At 46.5% G+C, this 24,002-nt stretch overlaps 1 protein-coding gene across 1 annotated transcript in view; it reads right to left on the bottom strand.

Moving 5' to 3' along the window:
• Positions 1-871: 871 nt before the first annotated feature.
• The window catches only part of LOC311227755 (sentrin-specific protease 6-like), a 35,667-nt gene continuing 12,536 nt past the window's right edge, over positions 872-24,002 (bottom strand). Inside the window, exons 5-8 of the mRNA XM_084313539.1 lie at positions 10,547-10,580; positions 10,010-10,198; positions 7,765-7,958; positions 872-1,506 (exon numbers count right to left, since the gene is read on the bottom strand). Coding sequence (XP_084169665.1) covers positions 1,309-1,506; positions 7,765-7,958; positions 10,010-10,198; positions 10,547-10,580 — 615 coding nt within the window. The 3' untranslated portion in view covers positions 872-1,308. The remainder of the gene's footprint in view (positions 1,507-7,764; positions 7,959-10,009; positions 10,199-10,546; positions 10,581-24,002) is intronic.

A 24,002-nucleotide genomic window follows, 5' to 3' on the forward strand; every position in this document is an offset into this window, starting at 1 on the left:
TTAACTTTAATGTGTTTCTTTGTATATTCTGGAGACGTGCGAGTATGTTTCATTACTCTATGATAGACTAACCATGTGTGAATGTCCATGTCACTTAATATACATACACGACTATTTAACAGGGTTTTATCTGCACTCAAGAGTTTAGTTTAGTTTTAGTTTATTTATTTATTTAACACATTATTTAAAAACAGTGCTAGGAGGGAACGAACCCCAAAGGGCTTGTACAAAGTTCCACTCCCGTCCCATCAATGTCCATAATCACTTCATTCACATAACCCTGTCTATCGATACATATGCTCTTTTGCATGATACTCAGTACCCATAGCCTGTAATATGTGTCATAGGAAAACTGTTCAAGATCAGTATATACTGTACATACTTGTTTAAAAGTACATAGAAATCAGACAGTGGAGGTCTGTGGATATATGTTTCATGCTACATTAAGCCAGTAGACTTGTGTCCAATTAGCCCCTTACGTGACTGCGATCTGCAAGCCAGGCTGACTGCGATCTGCAAGCCAGGCTTGCAGATCGCAGTCACGTAAGGGGCTAGTGTCCAATACAGTCTGGAAATGGCACTTAGAGTGTTGTTTTGTGGCTTTGAGGTTCAGCATGTCTTCTTCATCAGATGTGGTTTGAACATCTACAAGGTGTTGAGGTACATCTTCAGATACACTGGAAACTGTTATGAATCGCCACAAAATGGCTGCCAAATATCTATAGTGGAAAAGTATACTGAACAACAGTTCTCATATGAATTCATGACTGAAGAATGAACACACAAAAAAAAAAAAAAAAAAAGTATTATCCTTTAAACTCTGCCTATAATTACATGTAGTCAAACACTGCCAATCATTTAAAACTTTCATTAAAATAATGTTGTCTTTTTTATTTGGGTAAATGGCTCTTGACATTAATTGGTCAATCACTGATACAACAAGCTTCACAAGGTCCTATGTGCCAGAGGAAGTAAAGCCAAAAAAGGGTGGAAACATTTTAATAATAAAAAAAAACAGAGCTATAGTAAACAATAAAGAAATGGTCAACAATTACAATTATTTTAGGGAAAAGAAACAACAAAGACCCCCCAAAACTATGTATCTTTTAAACCCTAACCTTAAACTAGCTAAACCTTAAACTAGCTAAACCCTAAACTTAAAGTAGCTAAACCTTAAAGTAGCTAAACCCTAACATTAAACTAGCTAAACCTTAAACTAGATAAACCCCAACCTTAAACTAGCTAAACCCTTAAATCAGCACTATATAATGTTTGATTTGACCCAGGTCCCGGGCTTAAAGAATTCCGTCAGAGATAACCAACTTGTCCAGAGAATGTGGGGTAGAGCTCTGACATGTCCTGATCTTCATCATCAAAGAGCGTGCTAGCCTGCTGGAGGATGGCCATCTGTGTCAATACCGGCTGGGTAGTGGGGTTGACCTGCGTGACCTTGTTGACTGGGGAGACTAGTGTGCCTTGGGTGACACTGGTTAGCGTTGCCTTATCCTGTAGAGACAGAGAGGTGTTGATGAGAAAAGAACATTTATACCTATGGTATAAAACATGTGGGGCAGTGGACCCTTTCCTTTCCTTCACATCCCAGTGAAGGAAAGGCCAGAACAGGCAGAGAGTTGTTTAAAGGTGACATGTACTATAAATGTCATTTTTCAGTCTCTATAGCATTGTATTATAGTAATAGGAGTTGGTATCAATGTGTTTTAGTGTCTAAATACCATATTGGCGGATTGCTCTGATTCAGCTCAGCCCCTTTCCTCCTCCAGTAAATCAGGCCATTTTTATTTGAACGGCTGAGTCACGTCATTCGGACGCTGGGTAGCAGACAGTGATGTGATTGGCTCTGTGGTTGTAGCTAATGCCCGCCCACATTCTACCTAGACTGACTGTACACAGCGAGTGGAAACCACTTCCTCATACTCTGCATGGGGAGAGAGAGAGAGAGAGAGAGAGATAGAGAGCACTTGGGGGGGGGGGGGGACCTGCCGCGCACCACACACCCGCAAACGGGAGATTGAAAGAAAAAAAAAAAAAAAAAAACCACAAGCTGCCGCGCGGACTCTCATCACCGAGAGGGAGAGAAAGGAAGAGAGAGGGAGGGAGGGAGGGAGCCTTGTCAATAATGGCCTGTCTTTTTTTCTCTCTCTCTCTCTCTCTCTCTCTCTCTCTCTCTCTCTCTCACCCCCTCCCTCTCTCTCTCTCTCTCTCTCTCTCTCTCTGTCTACCAGTGCAGACTGTGTGGACTGACTGTCACTCAAAGTGCTTATGGGCGGAGCCAGGCCATAACAGCCTGAAATCTTGAGGCTGAAAAATTATGGTTTTGAGTACTTGATTAGAAATATAAAACAATGAATTTTTTTTGAAAAAAACCTTACAAATGTCTTCAATAGACTAACAGGAATTGTGTAAAGTTGCCCAAATAGTGCTAGGAATAGCAGTACATAGCCCCTTTAAGGTAAAAATAGTTGTCTAAGCCTCTAAGGGATGGATAGATATTATTATTATAATAATTATAAATAATTGGGCGGCTACGTGGCATAGTGGGCAAGGCGCTTGCCACGAATGCAGAGACGCTGGGCTCGCCTGTTCGAGCCCAGCGCTCCACATTGCTTTCAGTTTAGCTGGTCGTTCATACTAATACACATTGGCCGTATTAGGGGGTGGGAAACTGATGGGTGGGGATCGGGCGTTGTGGACAGCGACTCCTACAGGTCGGTTGGTGCGCCTGCGCAGTAGAATCAGGAAGTGTCGGGGGCAGCGTGAGCCTCCCACGCGTTACTCTTCGCCACTGAGAGATCGAGCTGCGCAGGTGAAAAGATGCGACTGCCGTTACCTCAAGTACCGGAGGGGACTTGTGCTATGTATGACTTAATCCACATTGCAGCCGGCTTGTGGGAGGCAAGAAACAGCGTTCGTGACAGGGGAGGGTTGAATTGGATGATACGAAATTGGGATGGGAGAAAATATAGAAAATGGGAGAAAAAGTGGATAAAAAAATAATAATAATAATAATTAATAATTATTATTTATATTACAAAAGAGAGCAGTAAGAATAGTTCACAATGTAGATTCAAGAGAACATACCAACAAATTATTTATTAAATCCAGACTATTGAAACTTAAAGAGTTAGCTGAAATACAGACTTTATTCGTTTTGTTTAGAGCAAAATGCAGAGTATTACCAGCAAATATACAGAGGTTGTTCGTTCCCTGTCCAGATGACAGCAGAAGGAAATTAAATTTTAAGCACCAATTTGCACGAACAACCTTAAAACAAAGGTGCACCTCAGTTATAGGTATCAAACTATGGAACTCTTTGCAGAATGATGAAGAGTTCTACTAATATATTTCACTTCAAAAGGTTGTACAAAGAAAAGATAAATAGACAGTATAGCACAGTTTAGTATAATATTGCAGTTTAGCATAACAGGATAACATAGCATAGAATTGCAGTATAGTCCAGTATGAGTATAGTAATATAGTATATAGGAGCGTAACATAGAATAATAATATATTAAAATATTGTATAATACTGTATACCAATATAGTGTAGTATAAATATTATGATTTTGTTATATTATAATAAAAATTATATAGTATATAAAGTATATAGAATAATACATTATATAAATGTATAGATAAATGTGTGTGTGTGTGTGTGTGTGTGTGTGTGTGTGTGTGTGTGTGTGTGTGTGTGTGTGTGTGTGTGTGTGTGTGTGTGTGTGTGTGTGTAAATGAATTAACCTAAATATGTAGTTTGACTGATAGATACACAAAATGGGTTTATTTATGTTGATTTAATTTAGTTCTGTTGGTGTTTCCATTTTTTGCAAAATGGGTATATTCTGTTTGGTTTTACGCAATAAGTCTATCGGTGTGTTGTATGTGTGTAGGGGCAGGTATATATAAGAATTTTTCTTCTTCCCGTTCCTTTCGGCCATGGAATTTGGTTAATTATATTAATATGTACTGTTGGACTGTGGTAATTCCATGTATGAATAAATAAATGATGATGATGATATATACAAAAATACATTCATATTATTAATAATACCAATAATGGCTGGATTCCTTGGATAATAACCATGGTTGGATTCAGAGGGTGTAGAGCCGATAGCCCAGAGCTCCATCCCCTCAACAATGTGCTTCCTACCCATCCCTACCCTCTCCTCCTCCAGACCAACTTCAGGCCAGTTTGGAAGCAACCCTGCCAACCGCCGCTACCGGCCTACGGCCACAAATATACCTGTCACCGTATGTGGAGGCTTATGGAATTGTCAGGAAATCTGACTTCATCACTGCCTATGCCTATAGTCAAAACCTCCAGCTTCTGGCTCTTAGTGAGACCTGGATAACGGCAGATAACTCAATGACGCCTGCAGCTTCATCTACAGCAGACACCTTCACTCACACACCACAACCTTCCAGGTGTGGTGGAGGCACTGGTCTTCTGACCTCTCCCTCATGGACTACAAGCTTAATATCACGACCTGCTCTGACCCTCTCCTTGTTATTCTCTATCGCCCTCCAGGTCCTCTTGAACACTTCACAGACAAGCTGGACATGCTTCTAAGCTCCTTCCCAGAAGATGGCACCCACCTTCTACTAATGGGTGACTTCAACCTGCCTGACAGTGGTCTCTTTCCTACAATCATTTGACCCGACTCCCACGACTTCATGCCTCCCACCCACAAAGCTGGCAGCTCCCTGGATCTTATATTCTCCTGTGACTCCAGCATAATTAACACCATGGTAACTCCCCTCCAGTTATCAGACCACTCTTATGCTAAACCTCAACCCACCCACTCCAACTCAAACTGTCTAATTCAGACGCAACCTAAGCTCATTGTCACCCTCCACCCTCTCCTTTGACATCCTATCCGCTCTACCTTTGAGTGAGACTTTCTCTGCTCTCCCCCAGATACGGAAAACTCCACCCTACTTTCAGCCCTCTCAACCTCCTTCGACAAGCTCTGTCCCCCTTGCCAAGAAGCTCACCATTCCACACCCAGACCATGGCTTGTCAGATGGAGTGAGAGAAGAACGACAGACCCGAGCGGAAGTATAAAAAGACACGCCTCACTTGTGACATCACTACCTATCATAACCTCTTTTTCATCACTACCTATCATAACCACCTCCCTAAAACAAGTTAGAGTAGCACCGCTAGGGATGGGTACCGAATTCGGTACTTTTAAAGGTACTTACCGAAACACGTCGGTACTACCAAGCATCGATTCATGTAAGATACAGCAAAAAAAGAATATAAAAAAAAATATATATATATTTATTTTTTTTACACTTTTTTTTCATGTCAACGTTCACACGCACAATATACGCTTACCTAGGATTTGACTTGATTCAACAACAAAGCAGTCGGAGGGGGGGCAGGTGGCGCACGGAGATTACATTCGTCACCAACACCGGGAGACACTAGGATTCGCCTGTTCGAATCCAGCTCCCGGCGATGCTATCAGCTTGGCTGGCCTCTCACACTGATACAATTGGCTGTATCAGGGGGTGGGAAAGCTGAAGGGGGGGTCCTGGGCGTTGTGGACAGCGACCCCTACAGTTCGGTCGGGGCGCCTGCTCAGCGAGGGTTGGAACTGAGGAGAGATAGTGTGGCCTCCCACACGCTACAGCGGCCAGGTTGGCCTGCCCCAGGCTGCACATGCGTCGGAGGAAAGCATGTGACAGTCTCCGGTCTCCCGGACCAACAGTAGGGGAAAGTACACAACAACCAGGAAGGGTGGGATGGGAGAAAAAAATCGGGAAAAAGGAGGGGAAAGAAAGATATAAAAAAAATTAAAAAAAAATAAATAAAAAAAGCAGTCGGGGCAATGGCAAGCCGAAAACTGTCGAAAGTGGGGTTATTTGATGTTTGGATTTTTTTCCACAACTGAGGTAGGTAGATTACATTTTTAGAGACTAAAGTACCGAAAAAAGGTACCGTTGGGTACCGGTATCGATTCACAGGTACCGGTACCGTATCGGTTCAAATGTGAACGGTACCCATCCCTAAGCACCGCTCATCAAAAAAACAACCCTGAACCCCACTGTCATAGATAATTATCGCCTTGTCTCTCTTCTCTCCTTCCCCTCTAAATCACTTGAACGTGCTGTATCCAACCAACTAACCATTTCAGAACGACCTCCTGGACCCTAATCAGTCAGGGTTCAGGACTGGTCACTCCACTGAGACGGTCCTCATATCGGTCACAGAGGCTTTTCACTCTGCACTCCTCGCACGAATGGGAGTTGTAGGCTCGGCGCTGGCATGGCTGTCATCCTACCCTGACAACTAGGGTTGGGCACCGAGAACCGGTTCCTAACTTATGCAAAATAAACTGTGACCTGTTTTGACCTGCACCTCAAAGAATCGGAATCGAGAATCGTTTAGAACAGGAATCGAAATGGAGAATCGGAATCGTTCAAATCCAAACGATGCCCAACCCTACTGACAACTGCTCCTATCAAGTATCATAGGTACCCTGGAGGGACCCTGTCAGCCCCCCTCCCCCTACAGACTGGTATCCCCCAGGGTTCGGTCCTTGGACCCCTCCTCTTCTCTCTCTACACCAAATCTCTGGGTAACATTATCACATCTCATGCTTTCTCATATCACTGCTATGCTGATGACACTCAACTCTTCCTCTCCTTTCCGCCCTCAGACATCCAAGTCTCTGAGCAGATCTTGGCCTGCCTGTCCGACATTTCCGCCTGGATGACGACCAACCACCTCAAACTGAACCTAAGCAAACAGAGTTACTTCACCTGCCCTCCAAATCCTCCTCGCTGACGACCTCTCTCACAGTGGAGGATGTAGCGTGGCTTTGTCCCTGACCGCCAAGAACCTAGGTGTAGTCCTTGAAGACCGGCTTAACTTCTCCGCTCACATCGCCACAACAACCAGAACCTGCAGATTCTTCCTGAGCAATGTCAGAAGGATCCGCCCCTTCCTGACAAAAGAAGCCACTCAACTCCTCCTGAAATCAAGTCATGTCTCTGCCTACAATTTAACTACCGCCACCAAGCCACTTCAACTCATACAGAACACAGCGGCCCGCCTGATCTCCAACCTACCAAAGTCAGCCCATGTTACCCCACTTCTTAGAAAGCTGCACTGGCTTCCCATCACAGCATGAATCCACTTCAAGGTCCTTGACCTGGCATACCATAGCGAAGGGAACAGCTCCTGCCTACCTCCGGCCAATGGTCTATAACTACACACCCTCAAGAACCCTACGCACTGAATCTTCTGGCCTCCTCAGACACACTCCAATCCCAGCTCCGGGGGGGGGGGGGGGGGGGGGGGCATCAAAGAGAAGCCAGGTATTCTTTGTCCTTGCTCCACAATGGTGGAAGGAACTTCCCACCAGCCAGGATAGCTGAAACCCAATCTTACATCATCGACTAAAAACACACTTCTTCAACCAATACCTAAAGTGAATATTAAAAAAATTATAATAGTACGAACCATGTACTGTCTTTCACTAGTATGCACTCTCCTACTAAGGAATCTACCATGCCTATATTACTACCTACCTATTATGCTAATATGCACTCAAGTGCGACACTGTTTGACAAACAATGTTACTTACCCTTTGCTGCCAGAGTTGTACCCTTCCTGCTGACTTGTTGTACAGAACTTGTATGTCGCTTACTCGCTTTGGATAAAAGCATCAGCTAAATGACTAAATGTGAATGTAAATGTAATAGATCTTAGATCTCTCTATGTGAAAATCCCACCTTTTCGTCCCTCTTATTGGTGGCCCTGTTGTAGTTGACCAGTCTGATGTTGGTCTCGTCCAAGGAAAGCTTGGCCGGGAAATGGTTGAGGTTGTTTATTTTGCCGATCTCCACCAGGATGCTCTCCAAGACAGTCTGCTTTTTCGTCGACATTCCGTTCTCCAAGATGAGAATAATGTACTTCTCATTATAGTCTGAGGAGACCAAGAAGAAAACAGGTTGTTCCAACAAGTAGCAAACTGATAAATTGTCTTCTTTATTTCAACCCCCCCCCAAAAGGTTTTACCGGTATGAATGTACATGTAATCTAAGTAATAATTAGGCACACATTCCTCTTTATTCAAAAACATCCCCTCTTTGTGGTCCTGTGTAGCTTAATGGGTTGAGTGCTCTGGGTTCTGAGACACTAGCACAGCCACGACACTAGCACTGCTGGTTCAATTTGCTCTCACTGCAGTGACTCCAGTGTAAAGTGATTTGAGTGGAAAAGCACTGTAGAAATGCTTTCATTCATTAATGACCTATTGTTAATTGGGGTCATGGTCAATTCAAATGCTTTCACTTGATTAATTAAAAAGAAATTCAGGTAGAATGAGCAGTGTTTCTCACGGCTACTTAAGAGTATCTCTGGTGGTGACAGGGGTATCTGTGGTGGTGAGGTGACAGGGGTATCTGTGGTGGTGACAGGGGTATCTGTGGTGGTGACAGCCAGGGTTATCTGTGGTGGTGACAGGGGTATCTGTGGTGGTGACAGGGGTATCTGTGGTGGTGGTATGAAGGGTTTGGGTGGATTTTTATTAAGGATAAAACTACTATAAACCATGCAAGCCTAATTACTTATGATCATTAAGTATTCATTATACATTAATTTGTGTGTTTTCTCTTGGAGGACAAGATGCCTGCGGCCTATTCAACCCTTCCGCAAATCATTATCTCTGGGTTCACCAAGTCGGCTGCAAGACGCCTCACAGTTGTCTATGTGTTATCAGCATTGTCGGAACACAGGGTTCCGGGGCCTTTTGGATCAGAGGTTGTGTTAGACTTTAGGTGCCGGAGCTGATGAATGTGTAAACACAACAGAGACGAGAATCTTGGTACTCAGAGTTGAGTCTCCACTGCTCAGCTTAATGATATTGTAACCGTTTATGTCAATAAACCTGTGTTACCAAGGAATACCAGAGCCCATGTCAATGAATCGTATCTCAAAGGGAGCTTTCATTCAAGTGACTTTTCTTCAGCATCAAATAACACAATGCAGAGACCTATCTTACGAATTACAGGATATATATTTGTATTGTTAATTGTTGCTTTTTATTCCTTTATGCTGTGGCGCAAACGAGGAGTAAGAATCCCATTGTACTTGTTGCATATGGAAAATAAATAATAATAATAATCTGAATACCAATATACATCATAGTAAAAAGTAGACGAAAGCTAACAGGTATCTCTGGTGGTGATGGGTATATGTGGTGATGACAGAGCTTTCTCTGGTGGTGACAGGAGTATCTGTGGTGGTGACAGAGCTTTCTCTGGTGGTGACAGGTCTATAGCAGGTATAAAATGCATATAGCGAAGGCGCTTAACAGAGGAGGGGGACCAACTAAAGGGAAGGAAATCAGAGGAACAATTGGGTAAAAAGAGGGGAGTCAGGCAGAGTCATTAATAAATTTGGCGAAGAGGTAAGATTTGAGTTGTGCTTTGAACCAGGGATGCAGTGTTGCGGATGTGTGGAGGGAGGGAGTTCCAGAGGGTGGGTGCGGCAACAGAGAAGGCTCTAGGACCGACAATGCTCAGGTTGGTGGTGGGGATGGGAGAGGAGACCAGAGTCAGAGGACCGCAGCCTCCGAGGCAAGTAGCGAAAGGAAGTGTTGCATGTGCATTGCAACGTGATAAGTACTTCATATTATTATTGTATGTATTTGTGGTGGGTCTGCTGTCTCATACTGTGGTGGTGGGTACAGGAAAGAGACACTGAACAGGAGCAACATGACTAAAAGAGGAAACATTTTGAAGTTCTAAATATGATTAAAGTTATTGAGTAATTATAAAAAAAAATAAAAAAAAAGACATTTACAGCAGAAAACTCTATAAGTCAACAAAAACATATGAGCATTAGTTGACTTAATGTCTTCAGTCGGAGAAAACCCTTGTAAGTAACAAGGCTTAAATAAATTCAGTGAAGAAAAGCCAACAAGATACAGAAACGTGCCTACAGGTTCTCTAGGGTGCGAGGCCTTGTACTCACGGTTACCAGCACAGTCGTACCACGGCCCACCTCTCTCCTGAGACATGTTGAGCTGGGTGCGGAGCCGAAGACACTCCCCCCTAGTGGTCTGGAAGAACAACACCGGCAGCTGCCTAATGTTGCACCATTCACAGCTAATCAGCTCCGAGGCCCGCAGTCTCACCTTCTCAAGAGCTTGGTGCTCAGCGCCTGGTAGACACACAGCAAGGTGTTAGAATGGATAGAAGACCATCTGCTGGTAGTATATATCATGGTAATCTCATCAGGTAATGGTTTTATCTTGTAATAAAGCACATTGTTTCAAGTGGAGAGAGAGTGACCGATAGAGCTGCTGATTAATGACACCATTGTTTTTCAATATTCCGAGTTGCATGCACCAGACCAGTGGGTATTTACAAGAAAACAGAAATGCCAAATTGTTTAACATAAACAAATTTTATATATTTGACTGTGGATAGAACCACTTAATATAGCCAACACAGCAACAAAACCTACTGTAGTTTACACATAAGAGATTGAATGGATTGTGTTCTGTACCTACTATTTCAAGCTGGATGTGATCAGTGGCAAACTGCAAGACATGAGAGCAAGAACACCGTTTATCAGGGGTGCCATTAGAGGCAAGAGATGTAAACATCACGGAGAAAACATAGTATGTTGGCAATATTTCAGCAGTCACAGAATGCATTATTTAATAAAGACCTTCCTATAAATCGTTAAACATTATTTCATGAAGACCTTCCTATCAATCGTTAATAAACATGCACCCCTCAAAAAGCTTAGAATAAAAAAGATGTTGTTGGTAGACACAATGGGGATCCATCCCATTTGCCTTAGTCACTTTGCCACCATCTTTATTTTTGTAGATCACAATGAACACATTTCAATTAGCCGATTACTAATTCACTTCCATGTATTTCAAAACACAAAAACTACGGCGGTGAAAAACAGTCATGATCATCAGCTTGTAATTCCAATAGTATCTGCAGCCTGTTTTTTTTTTTTTTTTTTTTTACAATTTCAGTTCTTGAAGTGGCATTTTTATAGCTAAGTTTTAACATTGAGGTGAACAGGCACTTTCACATCTGTACCTCACATTGAATCAAACAACAATATGGCGGGGAAGTGAAAAGCAAATTGGTCTGCATTTAGGCCACTTAGAAATAATCAGCATATAATCTGTAAGGAACTAAATTCTATTCAAATCCTGCTAAATTCCAATAAAAACAAAAACATTTTCTTTATATGAGTGTTTAATATCAGAACAGAAATAGATGTGCCTATCTTAATCAACACTTTGTTGATATTTAATTATATGCTACTTGTCTCATATTTAAGTGGCTGTCAAATACATCTTTATGCTGATGACACTATTGTGTATTGTATTGCTGATTCTGTCCAACTAGCCATTGATAAACTGCTATTTTACTCTAGTGCGTTGACTGCAAGATTAATTTATTACTAGAGCCAGACATATTGATTACAATAATCTGCATATATCCCCTGTGAATGCCTAACATTGAGACAGTTACAGAATATAAATATCTTGGCATCTGGCTTGATGAGAAATTTACATTTAAATACCATATAGACTGTAAGTAAATTATGGCAAAGAAATTGCCTCGTGTACAGAAACATAACCAGATTTTCTATAGTAAGTAGGAAGAATATTGTTAAAGCTGTTTTCTTATCAGTTTTGGATTGTGCAGATGTAATTTATAGACATGTTGCTGCTTTCTGATAACAAACTATCATTACACATGGGCAAAACAGAGTCCATTCTCTTCGGTTCAAATAACAAACTCAGCAAGACCGACGGCTTCTCAGTTACAGTGGGTGACAATATTGTCACAAGGAAAGATGAAATTACCTACCTGGGTTCCATCCTAGAGGCAAATCTTTCCTGTGACAAAATGGCATCCAATGTAGTAAAAAAAAGTCAACCAACGAACTAGATTCTTGTACCGGATCTCCTCTCTGGTAAACAAGAATACCCTGAAGAGTGAAGACTCTGGCAGGAGCACTCATTCAAGGGTACTACGACTATGCTTGCACCTCATTGTACCAAAGCACCTCAAAGGCGCTAAAAACAAGATTACAAACATCACAAAACAAACTAGTCAGACTACTACTTGACCTTACCCCTAGAACCCACCTCACCGCTGCACACTTTGACAACTTAGGATGGCTTAGAGTAGACGACAGAGTACAGCAACTTGCAATGGGCCTGGTCTACAAGATACACTATACGACTAAGGTACCCATGTACATGTCAAAATACTTCCCAAAGGTCAGTGACTACCACAACACCAGAGGAAGCTCAACAAATCATGTTAAACCCAGATTCGGCTCAAACAAGGGACTAAACACGTTTCGCAATTATGCCACATCAATGTGGAACGCCCTACCCAAAGCTGTAAAGGAATGTGAATCCCTACCCACATTCAAAACCGCTCTTAAAGAGCACTTACGGGAGGCTGCATTTAGAAACTGGCCACCGTAAATGTCCAAACCCCACACCCCCTCCTAATAGACAGTCTCCTCCCCACCGCATGTATATATTCTCCCCCTCCAAATGTACAGTCTCCTCACCACTGGATGTATATTTCTCTCCCACCCACCCACCCCCTCCTAATGTACAGTCCCCTCCCCATCATATGTATATACTCTGTCAGGATCTATGAGTAACAGTACTGTATATTTGGATACCGCATATGTCACAAATGTATCAGTACTAAATACCTATATGTCCGCCATAAATGTCATGTATGTTGAGTATGTCATAAATGTCAATATGAATTGAAAATGGGGGACCCTGATGTAAACAAGACAAACGTCTTTCTCTGGTCTGCATCCCCTTAACAATTGTGTGTATTGAGCCGTACTAGTCTGTACCCATTCTGCAATCTGTTAAATAAAGTTTTCATTCATTCATTCACTCTTAAGCCCTTAGATTCTGTCTTTCATTCTTTGTCTTTGGTGTTCCTCCACCTCCAAAGAAACGCCAGACTGAACCTGAACCGCAAAAGAAGCGCGTATTCTCAGAAAAGTGGCTGCAGGAGGTCGACTGGCTTCAAACGAATGACACCCGCACAGAGATGTGGTGCAAACCACGCCGTGAAAATCCCACTCTGGTGGATGAAAACAGCGCTTTTATACAGGGCTAAAAACATCAATCATCCAGCTTTTGATAAGCATGAAAGTAGCAGAGTACCATAAAGTAGTGCAAGTGATTGATAACAGGCACAGCCAAGACCAGAGACCCAGGGGCCCGCTTGACAGAGCAGCATCAAGCACTGCGTAACATTTTACGAATATGAACGTCCTATGCGTTCATATGAGGAGGATATTCCTCTTCACCAGGCTTGGAGTTAACATCGGGACCGTTTATCATTCACGAGAAGGGGGGTTCCATATCATGAAGAGCATCGCACAGACAATGGACCCATTCACCAACATTGTCTTTGCAGTCCCGCTTGTAGAGGAGCCAGGCATTGATCACAGCGAGGATGATGGTGTGCCAAAAGATGTACATGTACCAGCGGCGTGATTTCATGGCCCTGGGCCCTCATTTATCAACAATTCTTAGAAAGTGTTCTATTTTCATACTTAAGCACAGAATTTAGAATGTGTGTACGCACAGAAATATCGGGATTTATCAACCGTGCGTACACGGGTCCTACGCACACTCCGTATTGATAAATACCATTTGTTCTTACCGTCAATGCTCGTGCATGATTATCCATATATGGTAATGAAACACCCCCCATGGGATGTGAAATAATGGACTGACCCAAGCGAACTCTGAGAAACTTCACGAGCGAGACTGTTCACGGAGGCGCTGTCGAACCAAGAAGACACAACCCGTGTTATGGGATAAATAAAAGGCTGTCGGACTTGTACACGGTGATGTCAGATATCAACGACTCCCTAAGACCATTGCTGCAATTCTGCCTGGACAGCTCAAAATACTAATAAAGACCATTAACCACTGTTTGGCGTTGGTGTGTCATTATAACCATGCTGGAATATGAATGCCTTTATTAGTTTTGTTCGATTGGCTACCGGGTATAATATGATTTGTAGAGGCATACAATCTATTTAGTTGTCGGTATTAGGTAGCCTATATGAATTACATATAATAGCAGCCATAGCCTACATTATGCAACAGTAACTTGCGCATATATAATATATCATATCATATTCCTATATGTCTCCCAGGAATCGTGGGGCTCTGGGGAATAAAGGTTGGGAACCCCTGCTTATAGCCCATATCCTTTATAATGTTATAGGCTATTTTATTTACAGTTTACTCTATCAGCCTACCCAGCATGTAATATGTTCTTTGTTAGAACTCAACTCGTTATTATTTTGCGCATAGATTGCAGAAGTGCGGGAACGTTTTGATTTATGTTTGGAAGGCTTTGACATTGTGGGACGGGGTGGGTGGAGTTTCGAAGTTATGCAAGCAGAATACAAGTCATATCACCCACACGATATATGCTACCTGTATCCAGAGCATGTACGCTTTTCATTCATTTAAGACACATTTATTGCAAGGGTTTTGTAATACACAAAAACTCAACAAATAACCTCCGTTATATTTCGTATTGCATCGCGTCCCGCTCTGAGCCTTACGAGATACTCCTATCTCCTGTGATACCTAATGTATCTCCCACGAACAAAAACACATGCACCCCACCTGTATGGGGCCCCGCCCCTTATGGTGGTACCGCCCATATAACCATGACCCTGGTCATGAAACACCCTTCCTCTATTTTCGTCCCAGCGTATTGGATGCGTGCACCATACGAGCTAGCGGAATGAAAAGATTAAGGAAGATTAATAATGTTGGAAGCTTACCGGAGGTTGCTGGCCCCTGGCATCTTCGACGCATGTTTTCGGCGACACGACGGGCCTGTGATGTTCCTCGTTTGATGACTGCACATCGAGGTTTAGCTGTACAAGGCTGGCTGTCGGGCCAGCTTGTACTCAGGTAGGCCCTGTGTCTTCAGGCATGGGTATTAGTGTTAGTAATGCTGGTTTGTGTTGTTAACACAACCTTGTTGTGTGTTGGCGCCAGGGGCAAGATGGTTTGGTGAACGTTCTCTGCAGGGAACGGTTTCCAAGCTGTCTTGGGCGTGCTGCTAAAACATCTAAAGCTATGCTAACATGCTATCGCTACTGCCGCATGCTATCACTACTGCTAATTGCTATGCTGTTTTAATGTCTCCGCCGTGAGATGTTGTCACTCTCCCGCCTCTTGCCCGGTTCATCAATGAAGGTCAGTCGGTAGCTGTTGTGGGGTTTTGAGTTCTATTTACCTTTTTCGGGTAAATGGGTTGACAACGGGGTAGGTCGTGGCTAGGTTCTAGCCAGGTATTACCTTGTGTTCCGGCGGGGTTTGTTGAACGGTGTTCCCATCTGGGTTGGCGTCGGGTAGTGGGGCTATGGGTCCAGCCGACATGGTAAACATGTTGCGTGTCTGTGCACAGGCAATTGTTGTCTTGGGTTCCACATTGCCTGGCGTTAGGCTGCAGTAGTATAAGGGCAGGGCCGCTTGGGAGAAATGTGAGGCCCTGTGCGTTTTTAGACGCGAGGCCCCCCATCTCCTGGGGCGGCCCTGTGTAGGGGGCTATTGTTTCATTTTGTCACTCTGCTATGAGAAGGTCTGTCTTGCTACAGCTTTCTCTCCTCTCAAACCATTCATACTGACGGTCAATCGGTATACTGGGGGAGTAGTGCGGGGGGGGGGCTTTGTTTACCTTTTTTGGTAAATGGGCTAAACTAGGGCTGGTGTTCTGTTGTGAATATTTTGAATGAAGACGGGTCTGGTCCGTCTCCCCTTAAACTTTGTGTGTATGGGTTTGCTCATTCTACAGTTTTTGTGGTTTAGCTCTTTTATTCATTTAACCTTTTCATGGTCCACACCACAGTGGAGGGTGCTGTTTGCAATCACCACTGGTGCTCCATGTTAACGTCAGTCCTTTGTTTTTGATATATTGAAACAATGCCCCGCCCGGCCGACACCATGGGTCGGCCTGGCGAGTGGCTGGTGGGCTGTTAAGGCTTGTACCGCCACGGTATGGAATTGGCAACGATTAGAACTGTGTTCGAATTGGTGTTTTTTCTATTAAAGAAATGGTGTCTGGTGGAGGGGCCTTGAGGGCCGGCCGACGTCGACACATCGCGCAAGGTTGTTGACGTTATTAGCTTTGACCCAGCCGCAAGCTATAACCGCTCAGGGTTCCCCTCTCCGCAGGGGATTTTGGTCTTCTGCTGGAGCGCGGGCGGTATTGTCCTAGGCCCTACACCGCCTCACACCGCGCAGCCAGAAGAAGAGAGAGCACGGCCTCGTCAGCGGCGATGACGGGGCCCTCGACAGGCGGCCATGTTTCCCCCGCCAGTGGTGCCCTGGTTGGAGAATCGGCAGGGTATCGCGAGGCCGACAGTCTTGGCGGCCGAGGGATCGGCCATTTTGGGTGATTTCGGTGTTGGTAAACCACTCCGTCGTCATTTTGCCGCGAGCAGCCCGCTCCCCGCTCAGTCCGCTTTCTGTTACCCTCAGAAGCGGGGCTCTGGGTGTGTTCCTTTGGCTGCGGGCCGCGAACCTTCTTGAAGCGTATGCGGCCCCATTCTTCGCTTCTCATGGAGACAGGGGCTGACACCCAGTTGATGGCTGAGCCTGGGTCTGTCCGTGAGAATGTTGTGCTGTCAAGCGGCTCCCACACCTTGAACTGTGTTGGTTGAGCCTGGTGTTACGTCTGTCAACTTAAGTGTTGTCAGCAGGGGGGCTCGAAACCTTTTGAGGCACACAGTGCGGGCTTCCCCGGCCTCGCCTTCGCCAGGCCAGGTATCATGTTGGTGCTCCCACTCCTGGAATATTGGCAAGTGGTCGCAGCTCACATGGTTTGGGGTGGTAGTGATATCACTGCAGGGCTACGGTGTGTAGGAACCCATGGGGGCCTTACACCTTGCATGTCAGGCTGCAGAACAACTCCTTCAGCATGTTCTGGAGGGGTGTTCAGTGGGGGGGCTTTTTTGATCGGAAGCCCCCCGTATCAGACAGGCCCTTTTCTGTCGGGGTTCCCCCTTGGGTGCGATTGCCTCGTGGGTGGTGTCAGGGTCAGGTGTTCCGACACGGAACGCGCTCCTCGCACGATTCCAGGGTTGTCTTCGCACAGCGGGGGGGACCGGGCCAACTATCTACAGTTCCTGGCGGACCTGCGCCACGTGACGGCGGGTGCGTTGGGAGTGTCGTCACATATGACTACGGCAGTACCATATGTCGAGGTAGATGGAGAGAATGGTGAGGCGGGGACTTGTGTTTACACAACCCCACCCGTTTTCAGGTTTGGTACAGACCCTGTTGTCGGGGTCTCCAGCAGGGACAGCTCTGGTCGACGAGATCCAATCTCTGTGGACGAAGCAAGCCATCGTCGTGGCGTTCTCCTCCCGGTGTTCTCTGCCCGAGAAGTCGGGAGGGAGGGGTGTAAGACCCAGGCTGGACCTGTCCCATGGGAAGGTTCAGCATTTTTTGGATCGTCTCCTACCTGTTGAACACTGTCAGGTGGGGGTCTGGTTCTCCTCCATAGACCTGTAGGATGCGTATGCGCATCCCCGATCTTCCATCCTAGGGCTTACCTACGCTTCCTTTGCAGGGTTAGCGTATGAGTACCAGAGGCTGCCGTTCGGTTTTCTCTGGCTCCCCGCATCTTCACCAAGTGCGTGGAGGCCGCACTGGGGCCTCTGCGTCATCCGGGGTTACGGAGTGTTCTGCCCTGATGACGTTCTGGTCCTTCGCGGTCAAGGTGGATCGTCAGGTCTCGTACCAGGCAGGTCTCTACCAGCCTGGGGTTGCTGTAGACTGGATGTAGAGTATTCCTCTTCCCAGTCAACGGTTGGAGGGCTATGGGCATCCATCTCAGAGCGTGTTGTCAACACGCTCGGGAGGTTCCGTCCTAGGACGGTTACGGCGCTGTCTCACGTCGCGTTTTCACCGACGCCTCCCTCGCTGGTGATGCGTCGGGCCAACGCAGTAGGGGGCAGCTGGCAAACCATGCTGCCCGGTCTGCGCTACGTTCAATGTGTTGGTGTTGAAAGCGGTCCTTCTGGTCCACAAATGGTGTTGATCAGGACGGACGATACGACGTCAGTGTCATGTATCGACAGACAGGGAGGAGTACGCTTCCCCTGTCTGCACCAGGCGGCGGGCGGCTGGCTATGGGCGTCCTCCATCTGCGCGGCCTAAGGGCTCCCCACATCCCCGGCAGGGAGAATGTGGGTGCAGGTGTACTGTCGCGGGGCGGCCCTCATCCTGACGGGTGAGGATTGCGTCTGGACATGGCCAGGCAGGTCTGGGACCGATGCCGTGCCGCCAGGGATTCTTCCCCATACATCTGTTAGGTCAGTTGTTGGGACGGGTACGTTGAGGGGCGCAGGTTCTTGATCCTGATGGTGTTACCATCTGGAATGCGCATGCTCCCTCCACTGTCGCGCTTACGCGGGCAGATGACGTATGTTCCAAGTGTGGTGTAAGGCGGGGGGCCAGGACTCAGTCTCCTGCCCCCTGGTTGCTGTCCTTAGTTACCTCCAGTCTCTCCTTGATAGACTGTCGGCTTCGACGGTGAGGGTATATGCAGCAGCTATATCCTCCTATCATGAGGGGTTTGAGGGGATGTCTTGTTCAGCCACCCTCTTGTGAAGCGTTTCCTGCTTGGCGCTCGACGCGTTAAGCCGGTGCAACGCTCCTTGGCTCCGACTTGGGATCTTCAATTGGTCCTCGGTCGGTTGTCCTTGGCCCCGTTTGAGCCGCTCGAGCGGGCGCCGTTGGGACAGCTGTCCTTCAGGACCGCGTTCCTTCTGGCTGTCACTTCCGCTAAACGCGTAGGTGAGCTCTGTGCTCTCTCGGTACATCCAGAGTGCCTGTCTTTTCGGACCGATTGCGGTGTCACTCTGCGACCTAATCCTGCTTTCGTGCCTAAGAATATCCGGAGTTCCTTCCGCTCCCGGGATATTGTGGTTCAGGCGTTTCGTCCTCCTCCTCACACTGGTGAGTTAGATGCGGGCCTTCACCTGTCATGTCCAGTCCGTGCTTGGGGATTTACCTCAGCCGTACTCAGGATTTCAGGGTTACCGACCAGCTTTTTGTCTGTTACGGTGGGGCTCGTGCTGGTAAGGCACTGTCGGAGCAGCGCCTGTCCCATTGGTTGTGCGAGGGTGTTACCCTCTGCTACACGCTGGCTGGGCAGGATCCCCCTGGGGGCGTCAGGGCGCACTCCACTCGTGGGGTGGCTGCCTCTGCCGCTCTCCTGGGTGGGGCCTCGGTGGAGGCCATCTGTGCTGCAGCTTCATGGTCCTCCCCGGGCTCCTTTGTAAGGTTTCTTCTCATGGACATGACCGGGGGTTCTGTCTCCCAGGCGGTTCTGGGGTCTGTGGCCTTTCCTGCTTCCCGTCCTTTGGTCGGGTAGCAGGAGTGTATGGGTATGGGCCGCAGTGTGTTGAGTCACACGTGGTTCCGCCTGTACGGTGTGTTCAAGGGGTTCTGGCTCCCTCTTGTTCGCATTCAGGTGGAGTTGACTGCGCCCCCCCTTCGTTAGGAAGGATGGGGTGACAGGGCTCCCCGCACCCCTTGATGTGGGCTTACGGGTCCTCAGGGGGTACATCTGTCGGGTCTCGCGCCCGCTCTTCCCCATTATCTCGTAAGGCTCAGAGCGGGACGCGATGCAATACGAAATATAACGATAGGTTATGTAGATAACCTAGTTATATTAGTATTGGCTAAGCGTCCCGCTCTGCGCGCCCTGAGTTCCCTCTTGAGGGATCTTTTCCTGGGACGGGTTTTGGCGAGGAAGGGTGTTTCATGACCAGGGTCATGGTTATATGGGCGGTACCACCATAAGGGGCGGGGCCCCATACAGGTGGGGTGCATGTGTTTTTGTTCGTGGGAGATACATTAGGTATCACAGGAGATAGGAGTATCTCGTAAGGCTCAGAGCGGGACGCTTAGCCAATACTAATATAACTAGGTTATCTACATAACCTATCGTTCTCGTTGCAATGCGTTTTTAATTCTTTCTTATACAGTAGGAAGGGGGAAGAACACTATATTGTGCATGTTCGTGTGACTTGTATTCTGCTTACACCTTCGGGGTTCCACTTGTTTCGTTTGGCAGTGGCAAAGCCTTTTGAATGTGGTCGGGGCGTTCCCGTGTTTCTGCGGTCTGTGCGCAAAATAATAACGAGTTGAGTTAAGCGGAGCGCAGTCAGTACACCCTGTATATTCCGATAACGCTATATATAAACCATGCTGCATTCATTCAGAAGGAAAGACCTATTATTCCAAATGCTATTTATAGGGTTTTGACCATAATTACACTACTGTTGCTATTTTACAATTAACTATAATGAATTACGGGGGTTATACAGAACACGTCAGTCAAACTAATGAACGAAAGCTTATTTCCGCGTTGAAACTAATGCATGAAACTGATGAGAGCATATGCCGTCCGTCTTGAGAGAAAACGGTGCTTTTTCAATGTATGTGATGTATAGATTGGGGAGAGATGACCACAGCTAAAATGGTAGATCGAAATGTGCATGGAAGCAGGAGACGGTGATAGAACGGTGGTGGAACCAGTGGTTTCACAGGCACAGGCCGCGTCAGCAAGGGTTTTGTTATGAATTCCTTAGAAGAACATCTGAGATTAGAGTGTACTGTCTCCCAGGACAGGAGGGAGAGAGGTTCATCTTAATGAAACGTGAGTTTATTAGTGTTAAAGGTTATGCAGTTGTCATGACAACACGTCGCATGACAACCAGAAGGCGGGGCCGTCGTTGCGACGACGAACATCTATAAATCGAACGGTGTTTCCGGGTGTAAGGCAGACTAGAATCTGACTCAGACTAGAATCTGACCAAGAGCGAGGAGGACTGAGATCACACAGACACTCTCTCCTCTCATTGAGAGAGAGGGGGGGGGGGGGGAGAATGGCACATCACCAGTAGCTTCGGCTACCACGAGGATGGTTTTAGGCTAACGAACAGGCCTGAACACTATTGGACTGAACAGCAAAAGGACGATAATATGAACACACCGAAAGATCATTAGAAATATACTCTTCAAGGACAATACAATCTGTTAACATCTGAGCTGAGGTTTCTGTTTAGAGAAATAAAACCATGCTTTTCCTTGTAAGGTATTTCACGTTGTCGAAGTGTCGAATTCTTACGGAGGTGGGGAAGTATTATGGTTTACGGATTGCACTAACGGGGGGGAGATAAGGATCTTATCTACCAGTATCGGAGACGTCAGGACCATTAAAAGTACACAACGCAGAGGAATTGGATGGAGAGCCAAACAGACGAAGACGTGATACTGGCCAGTTTGATCAGAATCTTACAGTTGGTGCCGTGACCCGGATTTGCAAGAGATTAAAACAACGGGAACAGTTGGTTGTTGATGACAGCCGGATTTGCAAGAGATAAGAACAACGGATAAAGACTTTTTCAATAATGGGGCGACAGTGGACAAATCATCAATGTGTGGGAGAATCATGATCGAAGCAAGGCCGGTCAGCCCTGGGAGAGAGCGGCGAGTCGAGCGGTCAGGAGGCGAACCAGCGCTGTAGGGGAAACAGCGCTCCGATCAAAAATGTGAGTTCACTGTGCACACGGTTGTTTTGATTTTAAGCCAAATAAAAACGAACAGATAGTGAATCCGTAAACGTAAACATTTCTAGTTCGACAGAGAGAATGCCAGCTGTAATAATATGAGCAGAGAGCCATGGTGAAAATCGAGGGTGTTATCTACAGAGAATGAAAAGCAAACGAGGCAGGCTGCACAGTTTTGGTTTAAGGAGGGTAAATGCGAGATGAGGAAAGGGGGGGGGGGGGCGCTTGAATCAGATCGAAAAATTGTTATGGCGGGACTGTTTTCATAACAGAAGGAAAGTCGAAAGGAGATTGTACCAGTGTGTATTATGTCCGATCAGGCAAGAGTATTAGTCTGAGAAAGCGTCCCCTGATAATGGATAGGAAAGAGAGGAAAAACAGCTGTGTTTTCAGGCCTTGGAAGGAAGGACAGCGGCCGTTTGTTGAGAGAGTAGCCATTTGCACCGAGTCAAAATGGCCGCAGAGCCACGAGGGGTTTAGAATCAGGAAGTGACACGTCACCTACAATCCTCTAGACTGAGTTTTGGCCGCCATCTAGGGGGGCAGTGGGATAATACAGGCAAATGGAGGAGGAGTAGGTCGCCACCTAGTGGCGGAGGGGGGGGTAGTGCTGGGGAGTTTCCATTACCCATAGGGGAATATTTAGAGTTTAATTTAATTAAGGAGTTTAATTGCGGAGGGGGGGGTAGTGCTGGGGAGTTTCCATTACCCATAGGGGAATATTTAGAGTTTAAGTTAATTAAGGAGTTTAATTTTTTCAAAATTACCAACTGCTTGTGTGTATACACGGTGGTGTATGTGAGAACTTTGTAAAGGAACTCAAAGTGTGATATAGAGCGACGTGACAGCTCCAGGGCGACGGTAGACAGCCCCGTAGGGTATATAGAGCGACGGTGACAGCTCCAGGGCGACGGTAGACAGCCCCGTAGGGTATAGAGCGACGGTGACAGCTCCAGGGCGATGGTAGACAGCCCCGTAGGGTATAGAGCGACGGTGACAGCTCCAGGGCGACGGTAGACAGCCCCGTAGGGTATAGAGCAACGGTGACAGCTCCAGGGCGACGGTAGACAGCCCCGTAGGGTATAGGGCGACGGACAGCTCTGTTGTATGTTAGATGATAGTACGAGTACGTATGTGAGTTAGGAGCAGGGAACCAACCTGCTCTGTTGTATGTTAGAGCGATGCTCGGTTGTATGTTATTATCATAATAATAAGATCGATATACAGGTTAATTAAATAAGTTTAATTATGAAATAAGAGGGAGTTCGATCTCCAGTGGGGCCTTCTCACACCTAATAAATAGGCAGAGTCTTGAGGGGACACGTCACCAGAAAGAACTGGCGCGCGCTGGGGGTCACCCGTGGGACAAACGTAGAGCGCCGAGTGGGTATCGTTTAGCTGCTGGTGTCACGCCGGAAGACAACAAAACAGGGAACAGCCCTGTAGGATTAGATATGGGTGTTGAGAAGGTGGGGGACTAATAGAGAACAAATAGCGCCATGGGCTGTAGGACACTCACACCGTCCAACAGTCTGAAAGGGCGTGGCCATGGCAGGGGCTTGCAGAGGGAAAAAAAATATATAGAGAACGAGCTGCAGGCCCAAAGCCATGGTAGACTAATAGCAAAACAAGGGAAGTCGAATGGACAGACGACTGCCGGTGTTGTGTTTCTGCTTTCAAGGGGGGAATGACACCGACAGCGATGGAGATGACCAGGAGGACAGACTGGAGGAGGAGGAAGCCGCAGGGGCCAGGCACCGCAGCCTGGTACACAGATCATCCGCGACGAGAGAGAGGAGACGGCGGCGGTGGAGGAGCAGATGTGGAGAGGACAGCCAGAGACACTGAGCAGTAGCAGACCAGGGGGGACATTTTTGCCTAGGGGACCGCGCCCTGGAGGGGGGACCAGCTCAGGAAAGGAGCCGTCACTGAAAGGGGCCCTTGCCTAGAAGACGGGACCGGCCCGAGATGGGAGGTGTACTGTAAGAGAGGGAAGGGAGCGCTCTGATTTGGACGTGGGGTACCTGATAGGGGGGCCGAAGGGTTTAGGTGTGTCGTTTGGAAAGTTGCAATCTGTGTTTTTCTCTGTCTCTCTCTCTCTCTCTCCTCCATGACCGGTGTTTATCCTTTCTGGTTTGGGTGTGATGCGGGTAATGGAAAACAAAAGGAAAACAGCAGACGGCGGGGCCCTAATTGTTATGAGTCTATTTTTGTGTATAATTAATTGAAAAACCAAGTAGTCTTATGATTCTGAGGGGTGATAAGAATCAAGGGGGGATTGAGAGAAAACGGTGCTTTTTCAATGTATGTGATGTATAGA

Source organism: Notolepis coatsorum (assembly GCF_963971535.1).
Source record: "Notolepis coatsorum genome assembly, chromosome: 4".
Lineage (NCBI taxonomy): Eukaryota > Metazoa > Chordata > Actinopteri > Aulopiformes > Paralepididae > Notolepis > Notolepis coatsorum.